The following is a 17,376-nucleotide window of genomic DNA, read 5'->3' as shown; positions in this document are numbered from 1 at the left end:
GATGAGCTTTATGGACGCCTACTCTGGTTTCCATCAAATTCCTTTATGGAAGAAAGATCAGGAGAAGACGGCCTTCGTCACTGATCAGGGGTTATACTGTTACACGGTCATGCCGTTTGGTCTTAAGAATGCTCCGACCACTTTCCAGCGAATGATAAACACTGTGTTCTTTGATCAGATTGGGAGAAATGTCGAGGCATATATTGATGATATGATTGTCAAGTCTAAACTTCAGAAAGATCATCTGTCGGACCTCCGAGAAACTTTCGCCACACTCAGGCGGCACCATGTCATGCTCAATCCCAAGAAATGTTTCTTTGGAGTTGAGTCTGGGAAATTTCTCGGATTCCTTATCAATTAGAGAGGAATAAAGGCGAACCTTGAGAAGGTGCAGGCGGTCATCGACATGCAGTCGCCTCGTACCATCCGAGAGGTTCAGAAGTTAACAGGTTGTCTGGCGGCCTTAGGAAGATTTCTAAGCCGATCAGGCGACAAATGCTTATACTTTTTCCAGGCAATTAAGAAAAAGGCAAGGTTTGAATGGGGGCCGGATGCTGAGACAGCCTTCCAGAAATTGAAAGTTCACTTGCATTCCTTGCCGAGGCTGGTCAGCCCTTTGCCCAAAGAAGTACTCTACATGTACTTAGCCGTCTCTGATCATGCGTTAAGCGCTGTTCTCCTTGCTGAAAGAGACGGCTGTCAGCTCCCGGTCTACTTTGTCAGTCACGTACTGAAAAATGCCGAGTTGAGGTATCCCTTAGTGGAGAAATTTGGTCTTGCACTCTTCATGGCTGTTAAAAAATTGAAGCCCTACTTTTTGGCACATGCAGTCGTCGTGTATACAGACCAACCTATCAAGCGGCCACTGACCATCATGGAGTCGTCAGGCCGAATGATAAAATGGGCCATAGAAATACAGAGCCTCAAAGTTACCTTCGAGCCTAGAAAAGCAGTGAAGGGGCAAGCCTTTGCTGACTTTATTGTTGAGATGACTCGTCCTCCTGACTCTCAAGTTCAAGACCAAGTCTGGAAGGTATATGTGGATGGAAGCTCTACTTCAATATGTCAGTCGCCAGAGGGCGACAGGTACGAGTATGCTCTACACTTCAGTTTTCAGGCCTCAAACAATGAGGCAGAATATGAAGCTTTACTAGCCGGAATCCGCATGTCCAAGGCGGCAGGGGCAAGAAAAATAGACGCATGTTCCGATTCACAATTGATAGCGAGTCAGTACAATGGCAAATACGAAGCAACCCATCCGGCCATGATCAAGTATTTACAGGCGGTCCGACAAGCAGTCGGCTCCCTTGAGGATTTTCATCTGACCCAAGTGCCGAGATCAGAAAACAACCAGGCGGATGCACTTTCAAAATTAGCATCATCCGCCTCCTGTGATACTCCTCGAACTGTTTTTTGGGAAGTAATGGCGAAGAGAAGCATTGAGGAAGACCCTATTGGAATCTTAGACAGAAGCTCAACCTGGATGGATCCAATCAGGGCATATCTGACAAATGGTACCCTGCCGGATGATCATCAACAGGCGGCAGCACTGAAAAAACGAGCAACCAGTTTTGAAATAATAAAGGGAGAACTTCACAAAAGGGGGTACCTTCAACCCTTCTTAAAGTGTGTTACTCCAGAAAAGGGGCGAGAGATACTAGATGATCTTCACTCTGGTTACTGTGCTTCCCATATAGGCGGTAGGACGCTTGCTCAACGGGCAAGGCGGCAGGGCTACTTTTGGCCTACTTTAGAAGCAGATGCGATGGGGATGGTGAAAAAATGTGACAAGTGCCAAAGGTTTGGCAAACTAATTCACCGTCCGGCTACTGACCTCACTACCATTCATAGCCCACTACCTTTTGCTAAGTGGGGCATGGATATTCTGGGTCCATATACGCCTGGTACAGGCGGAAGGAGGTACATACTTGTTGCCGTCGACTACTTCACTAAATGGGTAGAGGCGGAGGCTGTAAAGGGAATCAAGACGAAGGATGTAATTTCATTCATTTGGAAAAATGTCATCACTCGGTTCGGGGTTCCCATGTCTATGGTTTTTGATAATGGTCCCCAATTTGAGACGCCTGTTCTCAAAAGCTGGTTGGGTGACCAAGGAATTGCACACTACTTTGCATCTGTCGGCCGTCCACAAGCAAACGGCCAGGTAGAAGCCTTTAATAAAATCATCTCAGACGGTCTCAAGAAAAAGATTGAACGAGCAGGCGGCCTATGGGCGGATGAATTACCACATGTTCTCTGGGCCATTAGGACGACTGAAAAAGGGGCGACTGGAGAAACTCCATTCCTCCTAACTTATGGTGCGGAAGCTGTTCTTCCAATAGAACACTACGAGCCGACTCTTCGAGTAATGCTATATGACGAAGAGGCAAACTGGGAAGCCATGCGCCTGGCATTAGACTCACTTCCTGAAAGGAGGGGCAATGCTGTCTTGCGCCATGAAATTTACCGCCTGAGAATGACTAGATCATACAACAAAAAAGTACACAGGCGTCCACTCAAAGTGGGGGACTTTGTACTTAGAAAAATGGAAGCAGTTGGAAGGGCTAATGAGTCTGGCAAACTAACTCCCAACTGGGAAGGACCCTACCAAATCTGTGAAGAGGTCAGGGACGGTACCTACCGTCTGGAAACACCAGACGGCCAACCGTTGCCTCGAACTTGGAATGTAGATAGTCTTAAGAAATATTTCTTTTGAATGATATAAATAGTCAAGGTCTACTTAATAAAAGTTTGCATACTTAATATTCAATTTTGTACTAAGAGGGGCACGCCTGCTAACAAACAGTCGGCTACTCTCCATACTCAGTTTTCATTTTTACTTAAGAGGGGCATGCCTACTGACAAACAGTCGGCTACTCTCCATGTTTAATTTTTATTCTTACTTAAGAGGGGCAGGCCGCCTATACATTTACAGTCGGTTACTCTCCATTGAGTATTTTACTCTATCTTCAGAGGGGCATGCCGTCTGTACCTTTACAGTCGGCTACTCTCCATTGAGTATTTTACTCTATCTTCAGAGGGGCATGCCGCCTGTACCTTTACAGTCGGCTACTCTCCATTGAATATTTTACTTTATCACCATAGGGGCATGTCGTCTGGACATACAGTCGATTCCAAGACAGACGACCACCCTCCTATACTTAGCTAAAAAATGATGGTGGCCTGGCCGACCCTGTGCCTAAATAGGCTGCTGCCCTCCTCTTACTTAGCATCTGCGTCCACCAAAGGACTAACCAAGGCCACAGGCCGAATAATCAGACCAGGTGCCAAGCCAACTGATCCAATCTTCAAAACTAATACGACTTGTCCCAACATCATAGCAGGCGTCCGGCGGCATCCCTCTGGATGAAATTCGTCGCAGAGAGCAGCTCCCTTTTGGGTGGAACATTGCTCTATAAACTAATTACACGGCACCTATACGACTGTCCCCAAGGGCAACCACGTAGCCGTTTTTGAGACAAGGATAACTCTATCACTAACCAAACCAGCGTTAGTAGTTGACATCTGAGTCAGATGACCGCCTGTATTACTTGGGATAAGTGCAGGGGGTACCTCTTGAGTTAATAGCCAACAAACATTGGCGAATCAAAAGGTTCAGCCGGCCTCCACCGCCTGGTACCTTTACTACTCAAGCAGGAGTGAAGGCGACTGGGTAACACCAAAGTTTACTCATAGTCACTCTCTCAAACTTAGTATGGAGCCTAAAAGGTATGAGTCGTCCGCCTATTTTTAGCAAACAGGGGCTCTCAACCACTACTCCTGCTAGGTTAACAACCTATGAGTTAAAAGCCAACAAACATTGGCGAATAAAGGGGAACAACCGGTACCCACCGCTTGATACCTCTACTACTCAGTTTCTTGGCGACTAGGTAACAATCATGTTTACTTGGTCACTCCTTAAAAATTTAGTATGAAACTAAAAAGGTGTTCATACAGCACCTGTTCGCACTAGATTAAATATGGCGGGGAACAGTCGGCCTAGACGGCCTAAAGTCTCTAGCCTAAAAACATGACAAGTAGGAAACCACTTTCCTACTTGGTTAATTTTACAAACGACAGGACCGCCTGCCTAAAGGGGATCCAGTCTTTAAATTGGTTCGAATACCGATTGGATAAATGGCCGACTGATCGTCTAGCCTGGAAACAGACAACCAGTCGTCCAGGGGCATAGGCGGCGTGACTAACTATCCGTACCTGTCTGCAACTATCGGCCATGTAAAACAGTCGGTATAGTGTACAATTGGATATCAGAATATTCAATACTTGAACAAATTTGAAGCAAAACAAAAATATTCGTTAAAAGGAAGCCGGTCATTAAAGACCGGCAAAATAGTCAGAGCCCCGGCCCCCTGGCCGGGTAAATACAAACAAACGGCACGCAGGCCGGGGAAAGAAGACATAAAGCTTATGAAGGGGGCAGATCTTCAATATTAGCAGCTGCCGCCTGGTCAGCACTCTTTTTGCTGGACTCGGCTTCAGCTGCATCCTTCTTCGATGCATTACCCCCAAGCGGCACAAGCGCCACTACCGGCTGCTCCTCCTCTTCCAACGCCTCTTCCTTAGCAGCCGCCAGGATCTCTTGATTATATCTATCAGAACACTGGCGGTACGTTTTTTCCCAGGAGGCAAAGTCGGCATTGGGGAAGAGGCGGCCCCAAGTCATGCGCTGGATTTGAGCAGAGTCTTCCATCATCTCCCGGACCAGCTCTTTCTTTTCTTGCTCGGCCTTTTCCGAGAGCTCCTGAGTAAGACTCTTCTCCTGGGTCACCAGGCGTTCCTTTACGCTCGCCAAGGATTTCTCCAAGGTTTCGTATGAGGACATCTTTTGGCGAAGAGGTCTCAGCTCGGTCTTGAGGTTGTTGATGGTCGCCTCCAGCTTGCTATTCCTCTTCTGGGCCGCCTCTAACTGAGCCCGGATAGCGGCGGTAGCCTGCGCCTGATAATAAAGAATATCAATTGTCAGAACTTCATTTTGGGCAATTTGAAACATTGCCTTATCACAGTCAGAGGCGACCATAGCTTTTGCAGCTTTTACCTCTTTGTTCTTCCGGTCAAGCGGCTTGCGAAGGCCGTTCACTCGGAGCAGGGCCTAAGTAAAAAGGGGAACAAGCGTCAGTTTCCAAACAAAAAAGAAAACAGGCGTCCTGGAATTCAAATACTCAAAAATATGCTAAGTATACCTCAGCAAGGACCCCTGCAATCCCGTCTAGGTCAAGGGTGCCGACACCCCTGACCGCCTCCCTTTCAGCTGGAGGTACGACCTTGATCATAGACTTGACAACTTCGACCAAGTCAGGCTCCTGAGGGCCGGCTGCATCAAGCATAAACAAACGGATTAGACCTAGTAAAGAAGGGAGCAAGTCGAAAATTTACAAGGACAATTTCTTACTTCTAGGTGGCCCAGCTGGAGTTTTAGAAGAAGTGGCCGGCTGTTTCTCAGCCGCCGCATGTTTCCTGGCAGAACCAGGAGAGCTCGCAACAGTCGTCCTCCGGGCCTTGGGGTCCGGCTGCTGGGAAGAAGAAGCTCTTGGAGCGCCCGTCTAAAAAAGAAGAAAAGAGTCAGTATATGCATAAACACAACTCCAAAAAGAGGGTGAAAGGTTCGAAGCCCACCAAGGGTGCCCCCTTGTTGGGGGAGTCGGTTGAAGACTGTTGCATGATGGAGGCCCGCAACATGGCCGCCACAGTCTTGGAGGCGGTAATTTTGCTCATGGTGTCCGCTGCAAAAACAAATAGCAAAATTAATAAAAGTCATAACAAGAAATGCACGGAACAACAGAGTATTCGACAGGCCGGCTACCTCTTGAGCACCGACTGCTGAGGCCACAGGCGGCCAAAAAGTACTCGTCGTAGAGCCATTTGAAGCTCGGCACGCAGTGCAGGGGTACTTGCTCTCGTACCCCTGAAGTAGAGTTCACCTTCGACTCTACTTTGAAGAGTCCTTTATCTAGGATCTCTTTCTTAGCCTTGGGGGGAACAGGCGGCATGCTGCGGCTGCCTGCAAGAAGGGGCGGATTCATGTTCAACCTGTTAAAGCGCTTGTTCAGCTCTGTGTCTGAACTCTCAATGATAAGGAAGGTGCTCCGCCAGTCCTTCCATTTGTTTGCTTTACCTCTCGTCATGAGGTAGCCCCTGTGGCTCGTCAATTGATACCAGCCGATACCGCCTACCTTAGGGGTCCGACTGAGGTAGTTCATGTGGGCGAGAGCCTCGAAGTTCGGCTCCACCCCGTGCAGTTCGCACCCGGCCACATAGCCGAGTACGTTGACCCAGGAGTTTGGGGCTAACTGCCATAACCCCAACTGATACCCATCCAAGATCCGCTGAACAGCCGGATGTAGTGGGAAGCGCAGCCCAGCCTTGATGGCCGCCTCGTAGCAGCCAAAGCAGGCGCCATCATAACTGGTACCAGCCGGCCAGACGACTATGTCTTTTGGATCCGGCACGAACACTAAAAAGCCGGGGCCCATTGTGTGGTTTGCGATAAAGCTCTCCACTTTCTCTTGCATGGCTGTGATCCGGCCCCGAGGTACCGTGCAGTAGTAGGGGGTATTTTGCTCTCGGTGAGAGGCGGATGGCTCCGCCCAATCGTCCCCCTTCTCAACTGCGTGAGAAAGCCTCGCCTCTTGTAGGCGACTGTTTTTCTCTTCTGTGTCCAGAGAAGCATGGCCAGAAGAGCTAGACTCGGATTCGTCCTCTGACGAGTCCGAAGAGGACGACTCCTCTCCTCTCCCGGAGGGGCCCACCTCCTCTCCTTTCAAAGGAGCAGGAGAGAATGTAGAATTGTCAACTGTAAAATGGGAAGGGGTCACTTCGACTCCTCCCTCAGAACTGCCGGCTTTCAAGCCGTTTTGTTTCACTTCCACATCTGGCGCCTGGTCAGATGTTTCACTAATCGGCACCCTATGGGAGGAGCCGTCTGAGTTTGAGATCCTGGCAGTCTTTTTTGTTCTGGCCATCATGCTCTGCATAGACACAGATACAGTCGGACTTTGTATAAAGGGAAAAGATGGGTCCAGAAAAGGGCAGGCGGCACTCCTAGTCCTAGATTCAGCCGTCCTCGGTGACCGGCTGATCACTAACCTAGGTCGTGTCGTGTGCTTCCGTGGTGCCATTTCAAAAAAGAATAAAGTAAAGAGAAAATTAAAAGTAAGAGAACCGACGGTTACCTGAGCGAGTGACGATTGATGAAGTTCTGAAAATCCTTTGCAGTCGGCTTGTCAGAGCAGGCGGTAGGCAGAAAGGGTCCAAAATGTCAGAGCAAGTTCAGGGGTCCGAATGTTCTCTCACAAAGTTTTCAAGTGAGAAGGTGAAGGGTCACTTCCAGAATTCAAAATTTTGTCGGGAGAATCTCTCGGCCTCTCGCCGAGTGACACCTGTAGCAGGCCGTCGCCTGTTACAGGGCGATACCTGTCACAGGTAACACATGACCAGTCACGTGCCATCTGTGAGGGGAAATGATTAGGGGATTTTGCTCCCACCAATCGGAATGCGCCACGTGGGCCAATCAGGTCCTGCCAAGTGTCCCCCAGTAGGACCTCTCAGGGCTTGCCACGTGGCACACGCTTATTCGTCCACCCTGGACTTATTATGTCATGACACGTGGCATACTCCATGCCTAATGGAGAAGCCGGTCACCTAGGCCCATCTTCCGAGGGAAGCCCAATCAGCCCAAGGTTAACCTAAACCTAGATTGGCACGTTTCCCGAGGTTATAAATACCTCCCTTAATCCTCATTAAGGGAGATTACGCAAAAAAACGCAGATTACGCACATTAAACACTCTCACCTAGAGAGACCCAATCACTTTAATTTCCGCATTAATTACTCCTTAATCAAGTACTAACTTGACCGTCGGAGGCGGATCTCCAATCATCCGGAGCATCCGTTTGTTTTGCAGGTACAGGCGTCCGGTTCCAGTCTCGGAATTGTAACTCTCCCGCAGGACATCAGAAAACCCCGAAACACTAGTCATCATTGTGGGTTTTTATGCAACAATTGAAACTCATACAACAACTTTGTTTAGTTTTCACTGAGAAACGACAATTGAGGATGTGCACTTGGAATGTACTACCTTCGACACATGGTTATTATTCCCATTACTCTTAATGAGACCATGCGTTGTCACTTGTAACATGAGGTGAATCATGCTCATATTGTTGCTTTGATTCGATTACTTCTCAAATTTCTTCAAGAATTTCGAATTAGCTTTTCTTGAACTCTTTCAAGGCTCTCGAACTTTTCGAGATTCTTATACTCCCACTTGCCTTTTTGAGGAGGCACTTTTTAGCATAGGGTGAACCAATCATGGTTTGAGCCATGTTTATTTGTTGCTTTTCTCGAACTCTTTCGAGATTTATACTACTCCCACTTGACCTTTTGGAACAATTTCCATAAGGGCACCTACTTGAGCAACAAACATTTTGTGCTAAGTATGATTTGTGTAGTAGTACCCCGTGCTTTGTATAGGAATTGATCGTGCATTAAACGATTTAATACAACTTTTATTCCTTGCTTTGTAGAAAGACTTTATAAGAACTCTTCTTATCCATATCACATATGAAACCTTCGCTACATTTTGATTTGACCTATGTTTCTTTGTTTAGTTTTGTAGCTTATCTTAAAAGTATATACCTTGAACAATGGTTGGAAGATAGGTAATTTACATCCATTATCAAAATATATCTTATATAGATTGATAGCTCCCTTCATAAACACTTCACAAGGTTTTCTTTCGGAGTTTGTCGTAAAACGATTTCACAACTCTTGGATGTTCATCAAAGTCTTGGCTTAAATTCTCATTATTACGATCATATCGCAATACTTTGAATGTGTTGCCAAGTATATGTATTGACTTAAATTTTCACAATTACAATCATATTGTAATGCAATCATTATCTTGTCAAGTTGATACTGAACTTCATACTGAACCTTTTGAACATTTTCAAAATTTTCATACTTATGCTTCAACTAAGCACATGTGATCATATCACAAATGAAGTTTCATTGTCCATCTCTAGCCTTTGAACCTTTGGTTTTCTTACATCGATATGTATTCAACCTTGAGTTCTCATCATCATTTCTCTAAATGGTGACTTTGTCAAAAATTTCAAATTAGAATGATATTTACATATATCAATGGATTCATAATCCAATGATATTAAAAGTCCATCCCTTTGGATCTTCCGCATGCAATGTTCATTTTCATTCGAATTTAAGACATTTTAGAGACAATTCATATATAGAAATGGTTTAATTATTTCTATCATATAGAACTTTGAACCAATTTAGCAATCTCAAAACACATTATGACTCAATGAAGCATAGAATAACATTTATTCCACATTTTTGAATCTTCGATGCTTAGTCATTACTAACATTGAATGGTGCTTTGATAATGGCAAGAATGAATAACATTTGTTTATTTCTAGCCAATAACAAGGTAAGGTGAAATATAGGTTCTACTTGTAAAGTTGCAACTTTTGCTTCCAAACTTGTAGATTCTACATGTGAAGTAGCAACATTTACTTCTAAACTTGTAGAGTTATTTCTCCTTTATCCATACTTCTTCATTTAGTTCAACCTCATTCTCAATGAGAGAGAACTAAACAAGACATCATATGTCTAAGAAGTAGTATCAATGTGCTAAATCAATTTCTATAATATACTTCTTAAATTGGAACATTTCCATTCTTTTACCTTCCAACTATATGAGGTAGTTTCTAATCAATTGGAATTGGTCCATTTAATTTGAAACATATGTTGTTCATAACACTTTTAGCATATAAGTAGTTCTAGGTTTGAGAGGTAGCAACTTGTTTGCATTTCTTGACCCATAACTTCTTAATGCAATCCTCATATATTCCTAAACCTTTCCCATTTGAGCCAGTTAGAACACTTCTCTTAGGTTCAAATTGATGCTTTTCTTAACTACTTTAAGCACTTTTCATGATTTTGCTAAGTCTATTCAATCATTATTTATAATAGATTTTAATCAACTATTTAACTCTTATATAAAGTGGATGAAGAATAGCGTCATTTGATCAACTTTTGATCATAGAGATTTCCAATCACTTTCTTATATTCAATCATATTGAAGATAAGAGATTTTATTGGACTTTTATACTTGTCTTTTAGAGGGTTTGTACCTCCCATCTCATTATATTCCTTGAAACACTTTTCAAAATGAAGATGTGTTGGCATTTTACTCAAACATTTTGAATAAAACCAACCTTAGGCATGTGACATGGATTTCTAAAACTTGCCTTTTAGAACCATCTCAGCAAAATTGGAATATAGTTTTATGGATTATCTTTTAACCTTTTGAGAACATTTCTCAACTTTATTTTCAATCGGAGAGATTATATATATATATAATAATAAAATTAGAACGACATGTTACTTGATGTAAACGCAAAATTCAATTATGTTTATTAAAATTTAAAGTACCATAAGCGAATTAAATTGGTAACTTTAAAGAATTTATTCAATGTTAATTGATCCCAATTGAATTAAATGATTCCAAGATCCTTTATTCGTGCAATAATTGACTGGACTTTGGCCCTGCCACCAACCATTAAATTTTCAAGGTGAGTAAACTCTTTACTGATTACAACTCTTGTAGTTCTTGGTTGAATAATTACCCATCACATGTTTAATTATTACCTTTAGCTTCATGGTTCTAAACTTTATCTTTAGGTAACCTTGTTGAGTATAACCAATTAAAAGTGTAGAATTTGTTCTACCCCCACTCCCCAATGAAAAATATGACGCCCAGCTTTGGCATGACCCATCATTAATGTCAAAGGTTTCATCGGGTTTTTAATTGGAAAAGCTGCCTCAATATTACTGGGACCTAGATTTATCATGTTGTGATTAATAGTGAACTCTAGCACATCGTCACAAAACATCAATAAAATCTAACATGCATAATAAACTGAATGCATAAACAAGACATAGCATGACCCCCTAATCCTAAGAAAACCAATAAAGTAAATGCTCCCACTTGAATCATCATGGAGCTCATCCACCTTGCTCCTTTGGGCCTTCACTTCATGGGTTTCTTGGATTAACTGCAACCTGTAATTTTACTCTATTTTATCTACTACTTAAATAAAATGGAATAAAATTACAAAAATACTTCATCGGTACGTAGACCGTACTTAGATTACAAAAATACATCACGATGCGCAGATCGTATTTAGCAATCTACTGGGCCATACTAGTCATTATATAGCAGTAAATAATATCATATATTATAAAGTGCCACATAATAAATCACTCATCATGCTTCCCTAAACTACAACATCGAATGATAATAATTAAGGAAACATGGCATCTAAATATCTCATATTTTAATTAATGCAATTAGATAATATCATATATTATTCATGACCATCAATAAAATATCATATATTTTAAATTAGTCATGAGATAGAATCAAATCTTATTTTAATCTTAAAAGATAAATCATATTTATCCTCAAAGATTATCCTAACAATGTTAGGAAATTCTATCCTAATTACTAGCCAATCACAAAATTTTAAATCAATTATATCCAAAATTAATTATGGGATAATCACATGATTTAAATCAATTATTATCCTTTTGGAATATGCTCAAAATATCCTAAAAAATCTTATCCAAAATTAACCACTTTAATTATGGATAATTACCAATTTAATTGGCTTTAAATATGGATAATATCAAATATAACAACTTTTGAATATTTGATTTTATCCAAATAAAACCGAATTTATCTTACAAAATTAAAGATCATATTTTCAAAATATTTTATCTTATCCAAAATAAATCATATTTATCTTGAAATATTTTTAAAATAAAATAATTTTTTTTGAAAACCGTGCACCAGCCACCGTGGTGTGGCCAGCCAAAGCCGGCCTCGGTGGCCGTACACCGTGAGGTGTACGCTGCTCTACAGCGGTGCATAGCAGCAGCAGTGCCGCGCAACCCTTACACGGTGCTGCTATTGCTGCCTTTGCTGACCCGTCCTTTTGCCCCACCTCGCCCCTCCCTCCGGACCACCTGCAGCGGCAGCCGCCGTGGCTGCGCCACCCAGCCGCGGTTGCCGCTACTAAAAATCCCTTCTTTTTATTTAAATAAAACAAAACATATTTTGTAAAATTAAATTAATATAAATGTGGTCCAATTAATTTCAAAATTAAATCACATTCAATCTTGAAATTAGGGTTCTTCATGAAATTAATCCCCAATTTAATTTAACACTTAAATTAAATAATTTGATCATGAAAAATTCATAATTTATCATGAAATCAAATGGATTAAAATCATTAATTACATAGTAAACGAATTGAATCAAAACCAAAACCAAAACACAAAATTCATAATTTAGGGTTAGGGTTAGGGTTTCGAATTTTTCGGAAAAAATAGGGTGGGGGTTCGAAATTTTAGAGCATATTAGGGCTAAAATTCGGTCTCTTCATGGCTATTTTGAGCATAATTAAATCATATTTAATCGATTCCAAATGTTTAATCACATTAAATATAATAATTGAACCATAATTAAATTAATCTCCCTCTTAATTGAATTAAAATTGTGGACTATCAAAGAATTATAGTCAATATGCGTAAATGCAATAGGCAAACTGATACCACTGTAGGGAATAATAGGCACTACGCAGCGGAAAAACATGAATCATATTCATACAGTACCTAATCCCAAGATCTAATGCATAACACATAAAGAACATATAATCGTACCTTTGAAGCGTGATTCCACGTGCGATCGAGCAAGAACATTGGGAGATAAAGAACCTCAAGCGTGATTCCTCTACTTGGTCCACGGGCACAGATTAAGACCTCCACTAATGCTAGTTAGTTGCAATTGAACCCTTCAATTGACCTTCTATGGAGAAGTGCGAGCAACGAACCACCATGAACCACCACGCACCACCACACGCGCCACCAAGGTGGCCGGTTGTACGAACGAGGGGAGGAGAGAGAAAGCCGTGAGTTAGAGAGAGGAATTAGGGTCTTTGGGATTGGTTGCCTTGATGTCAAAATACACTATGTGTGAATTATGACTGCTTGCAAGCAACCCTAGGCATGGATCTTATTTATAGATCTCATCTCTAAATAAGAGCCCATGTCAAAAGCCCAAAACCTAATTCTCATCTAACTATGCTAGCCCAATCCATTTCATGATTAGTTAGTTGCTCATGAGGCCCATTAATGGGCCTCTTACTAACTTAACCCAATACCCTTGTTGTGTGACCTCATAGGATCCATTCTAGTAGGCTTGGACTATTTGACTAGCCTAAAGATCATTGATCATAGTCTAGCAACAAATAATGACGACCCAAAAGAACGAACTTATTATCTCCATAATAGTGATCCTTGATATATCTAGTAATTGCACTTATCGAAGACACAATTCCTTCATATTTTAGAACAAAAAATGGATATGGTAACAAGTATTCTAAAAGAAAGGGAATAATACAAGCAATTATATTTAATTTTGTAAGTAAGAACATTATATAAATCAAATAATTCATATGATATAAAATATGATAAAAGTAAATGAAATATTTCATAAAGTTAAAGTATAATAGCTAAAAGTAAACAAACTAAACTTAAGTTCTGCAGTACAATTACTTATAGTAAATGTAAAAGTATTACATTAATTAAAATAATAGAAAAAATTTATTCATTAAATCTTCATCTTGATCTTCCAAAACATCTTCTAATTTTCAAGTATTAAAATAACTGCACAAAAATAAACATTAGTTATTTGTCACAAATTAAAGTAAATAAATTAAAATGTAAAGTAAATAAATTAAAACCTAAAGTAAATAAAAAAGGTAAAGAGGTAAAATACCAAATAAAAAAAATACCAAGTATAATAACACCTGCACAAAATAAAAAGTAAATGAAGTTACTGTTAAAGTAAATAAATAGAAGTTTAAAGTAAATAGAACACACTTAAGAGTAAAATACCTGAAAGACTACTTGTTTGGACATTTTCTACTGTCATGGGAAACACCAGATTGCCCACAAGCTCTACAAGTTCTGCCTTTTTTATATTTTTCTTCAGTAGCTATTTCTTTTGTACTCTTTAACCTCTTTGAACTTCTGGCAGAACCCTTATTAAGACACTGATTTGGAGGCAAGACATTTACATCAACTTCATTTGACCCAACCAAAACCTGAATATCAGCATCTTTCACCTCTTTTAAACTAGGTGCATTTTCAGGATTATTCTTTGATATCATGTGCTCCTCAAATGAAGATAATGTCTTAATAATCTCAGATAAATCATCCTCAGATTGGTCAGTTAAACTGACACAACTGAAAATCTTGGACCATACATCACTGACCAATTGCTTCTTCTTATCATACTTAGAAGCATCATCTATGACAGAAGCTTTCTTCAAAACATCTTTTCTCCAACGATTCAAGATGTAAGCATCAGGAATTTCACGTACACGCTTGCCTTTCATAACAAACAAAATGTGTTTACATAAAACACCTTGACTCTCAAACATTCTACAAGTACAACTTGACTCATATGTTGCCAAATCAAAATTAACATCAAAATTTTTCCTTTTCTCATGATCAACAATAACAGAAAACTCCATACCGTCTCCATACAAAGAACTACAACTTTCAACTCCACATGAAAAACAGGCTCCCTGGCATTCTTCTTGAAAATCATAAAATATGGCACGAGTATAAATATCAGCAGCATGCTTTTCCAGGTGTAAATTAGTAACCAATTGAGGCTCAAGTTTATTAAGCTTGTACAACTCATCCTGTTCATGCCTTTGAGCATCAAGCACAGTTTCATAACGGACAAAGAATTCAACACAGGTCACATGAGGGTTTGTAAAGTTACAAAAGAAACTATTTTCACCTTCAGACCTAGATGTAGAACGCAGTAACCCACCCATAAATAAGTCCTTAAAATATGCAGGAATCCAAAGATGTTTAATCTTGAACATGTATGCAAACCACTCATGATCAACAAGGTTAAACTCCTCCATAACACTATTCCAGCCATCAACAAATACATGAGGATCAATCTCTCTATCCCAAACTACTGCACTTAGCTTTTTCAGGAAATCAATTTCTTTACAAAAATTAGTTCCAACCTTATCAGGTACCTTCCTCATTATGTGCCACATACACATCCTATGTTTAGTCTTGGTAAAAACCTTTTCTATGGCAATACCCATTGCAGGATCTTGATCAGTGATAATACAAGAAGGTTCTCTTCCCATACACTTCAAAAAAGTTTGAAATAGCCACACAAACGAATCTATGTCTTCTTTGAGCAGCACAAAATGTAACACATCTCTTGTGATTATCAACACCAGTAAAAGGACAGAAAACCAATGAGTATTTATTTGTATCATAGGTGGAATCAAAAGATAAAGAGTCCCCAAATAATTGATAATCTCTTCTACCAATAGCATCAGCCCAAAAGACACGGGTCAAATGCCTACTTTCATCAACACAGTAATAAAAAAAATAACCCCCTTTAGTGGTTTTCACTTTTTGTTCAAGGTTCTGAACAAACATCGCACCATCAGCATTAGAGATATAAACGTTCAAGTCCCTTGAAAAATTTTTGAAATCATTTTTACTGCCCCTGACATTTTGAAACCCACCACAAAGTTCTTTCATGATTCTATAAGACATAACAACCCCTTTATTTAACTTTGAATTGTCAAAAATTTACTTCTTATAAGCAAAATTTAAACCAACTTCATGTTTAGTAACCTGCCTAGTAATAGGTGTAGAAAAAGGACGAGAATGAGATTCATAAAAACAATACACCATATACTTCCCATCATTACAAAACCTAAATTTTATCTTAGCAGGACAACCAACTCTCTTCACAGTCTTTCTCTTTAAACAAGCACCTTCAACTTGTTTACCAGATTTCTTGTTATTTGTCACATACCCTTCTTTGCTACATAATAAATATTTCATTAAAGTAACTCCTTTACCAGTAGGATCATCCTTATTCTTTTGTGATTTAGTAGTATTAGAACAGACTTTAAATCCACACTCATTAGCATATTTGTAATAAAAGGCAATACTATCTTGAAGAGAATCAAATATCATACCAAGAAAAGGTTTGTTTTCAGAAGAACAACATGGCATATACTCTTTATCACCTCTAGAATTATAATATATTTTAAGAAGCAAAGGCTGAGTGGGTGTTTTGAAAATTCTTACATTGCTATCTTTAGTAGTGACAGAAGAAGAACAATGCTCTACACTTTCAGACATGTTCCTGAAAAAATAAATGAATAGAAGAAAAAAGTAAATAAACAATAAATAAAAGTAAATAAACTATAACTAAAAGTAAACAGTATTTTTTAAAAATAAGCTCTACGCTTTCAGACATATTCCTGAAAAGTAAATGAATAAAAGTAAAAAGTAAATAAACAATAATTAAAAGTAAATAAACTATAACTAAAAGGAAACAATATTTTTAAAAAATATACTAATAAAAACTATTAAAGATATACTAAAAAGTAGATCACTCAAAGCATAAAGTAAATAAAAAAAAAATTAAAAAACTTGAAGAAACTAAAAAACATGAAGTTATAAGAATTAAGTAAAACTAATCATGAAAACTTAATGACTAAATGCAAAAAGTAAATTTAAAACAACAACAAATTATACTACTAGATTAATAACAGCATGCAATATAGCAACTATATGCAGAAAACAACTACATTGAATCCGTAAGTGTAAAACCATAAAATAGGATTAAAAACCAAAAATCAAACACTAAATTTTATAGAATAATTCAAAGAACAAAAAAAAAGTAAAAATTTAGAAAATTACAATAAAAAACCCTAAATTGAAAAACTCAGCTCAAGATAAACAATGAAATCAAAATAATTGAGAAAAAACAAATATAATAAGAAAATTACCTCAATGAATGAAAATAATCGAAGAATATAATGTAATTGAAGAACAAAATCGAAAAATCTGGGCAAAGAATTCGGTAAAATGAAGAACTCAGATCGCGGCGGAGAGCTCGAAGTTAGAGAGGGAAAATGAGGATGCGTAGAGAGAGAAAATGAAAGGAAGAGAGGGTGAAGCAAGGACCATTGGATTAAGCGCGATCAACGGTACAGATGAGTTCATAGTTCCTATTTTAGACATAGGTTCTCACATGATCCCATATATATATATATATATATATATATATATATATATATATATTATATCACTATTAACGTATACAACATATACATGTATGTGTATAGGTCAATGCACTACACACACACACAACGCTGCACGCAACATGTATACTTATGTAGTAGGGGCATGTGACACGTAATAATTGCGAACA

General features: G+C 39.5%; 1 protein-coding gene across 1 annotated transcript; it reads right to left on the bottom strand.

Annotated features, from left to right (window-relative positions):
- Window positions 1–14,005: 14,005 nt before the first annotated feature.
- LOC110739422 (protein FAR1-RELATED SEQUENCE 5-like) lies at window positions 14,006–15,235 on the bottom strand. Its single transcript, XM_021919882.1, has one exon. The coding sequence runs from the start codon at window positions 15,233–15,235 to the stop codon at window positions 14,006–14,008; it is 1,230 nt and encodes a 409-aa protein (XP_021775574.1).
- Window positions 15,236–17,376: the final 2,141 nt, after the last annotated feature.

The sequence above is a fragment of the Chenopodium quinoa genome, unplaced genomic scaffold (assembly GCF_001683475.1).
Source record: "Chenopodium quinoa cultivar QQ74 unplaced genomic scaffold, ASM168347v1, whole genome shotgun sequence".
Lineage (NCBI taxonomy): Eukaryota > Viridiplantae > Streptophyta > Magnoliopsida > Caryophyllales > Amaranthaceae > Chenopodium > Chenopodium quinoa.
This window is presented reverse-complemented; position numbering and strand designations above follow the sequence as displayed.

Coding starts and splice junctions, on each gene's coding strand:
- LOC110739422 (XM_021919882.1), bottom strand. CDS start 15,235: ATGGGTATTGCCATAGAAAAGGTTTTTACCAAGACTAAACATAGGATG.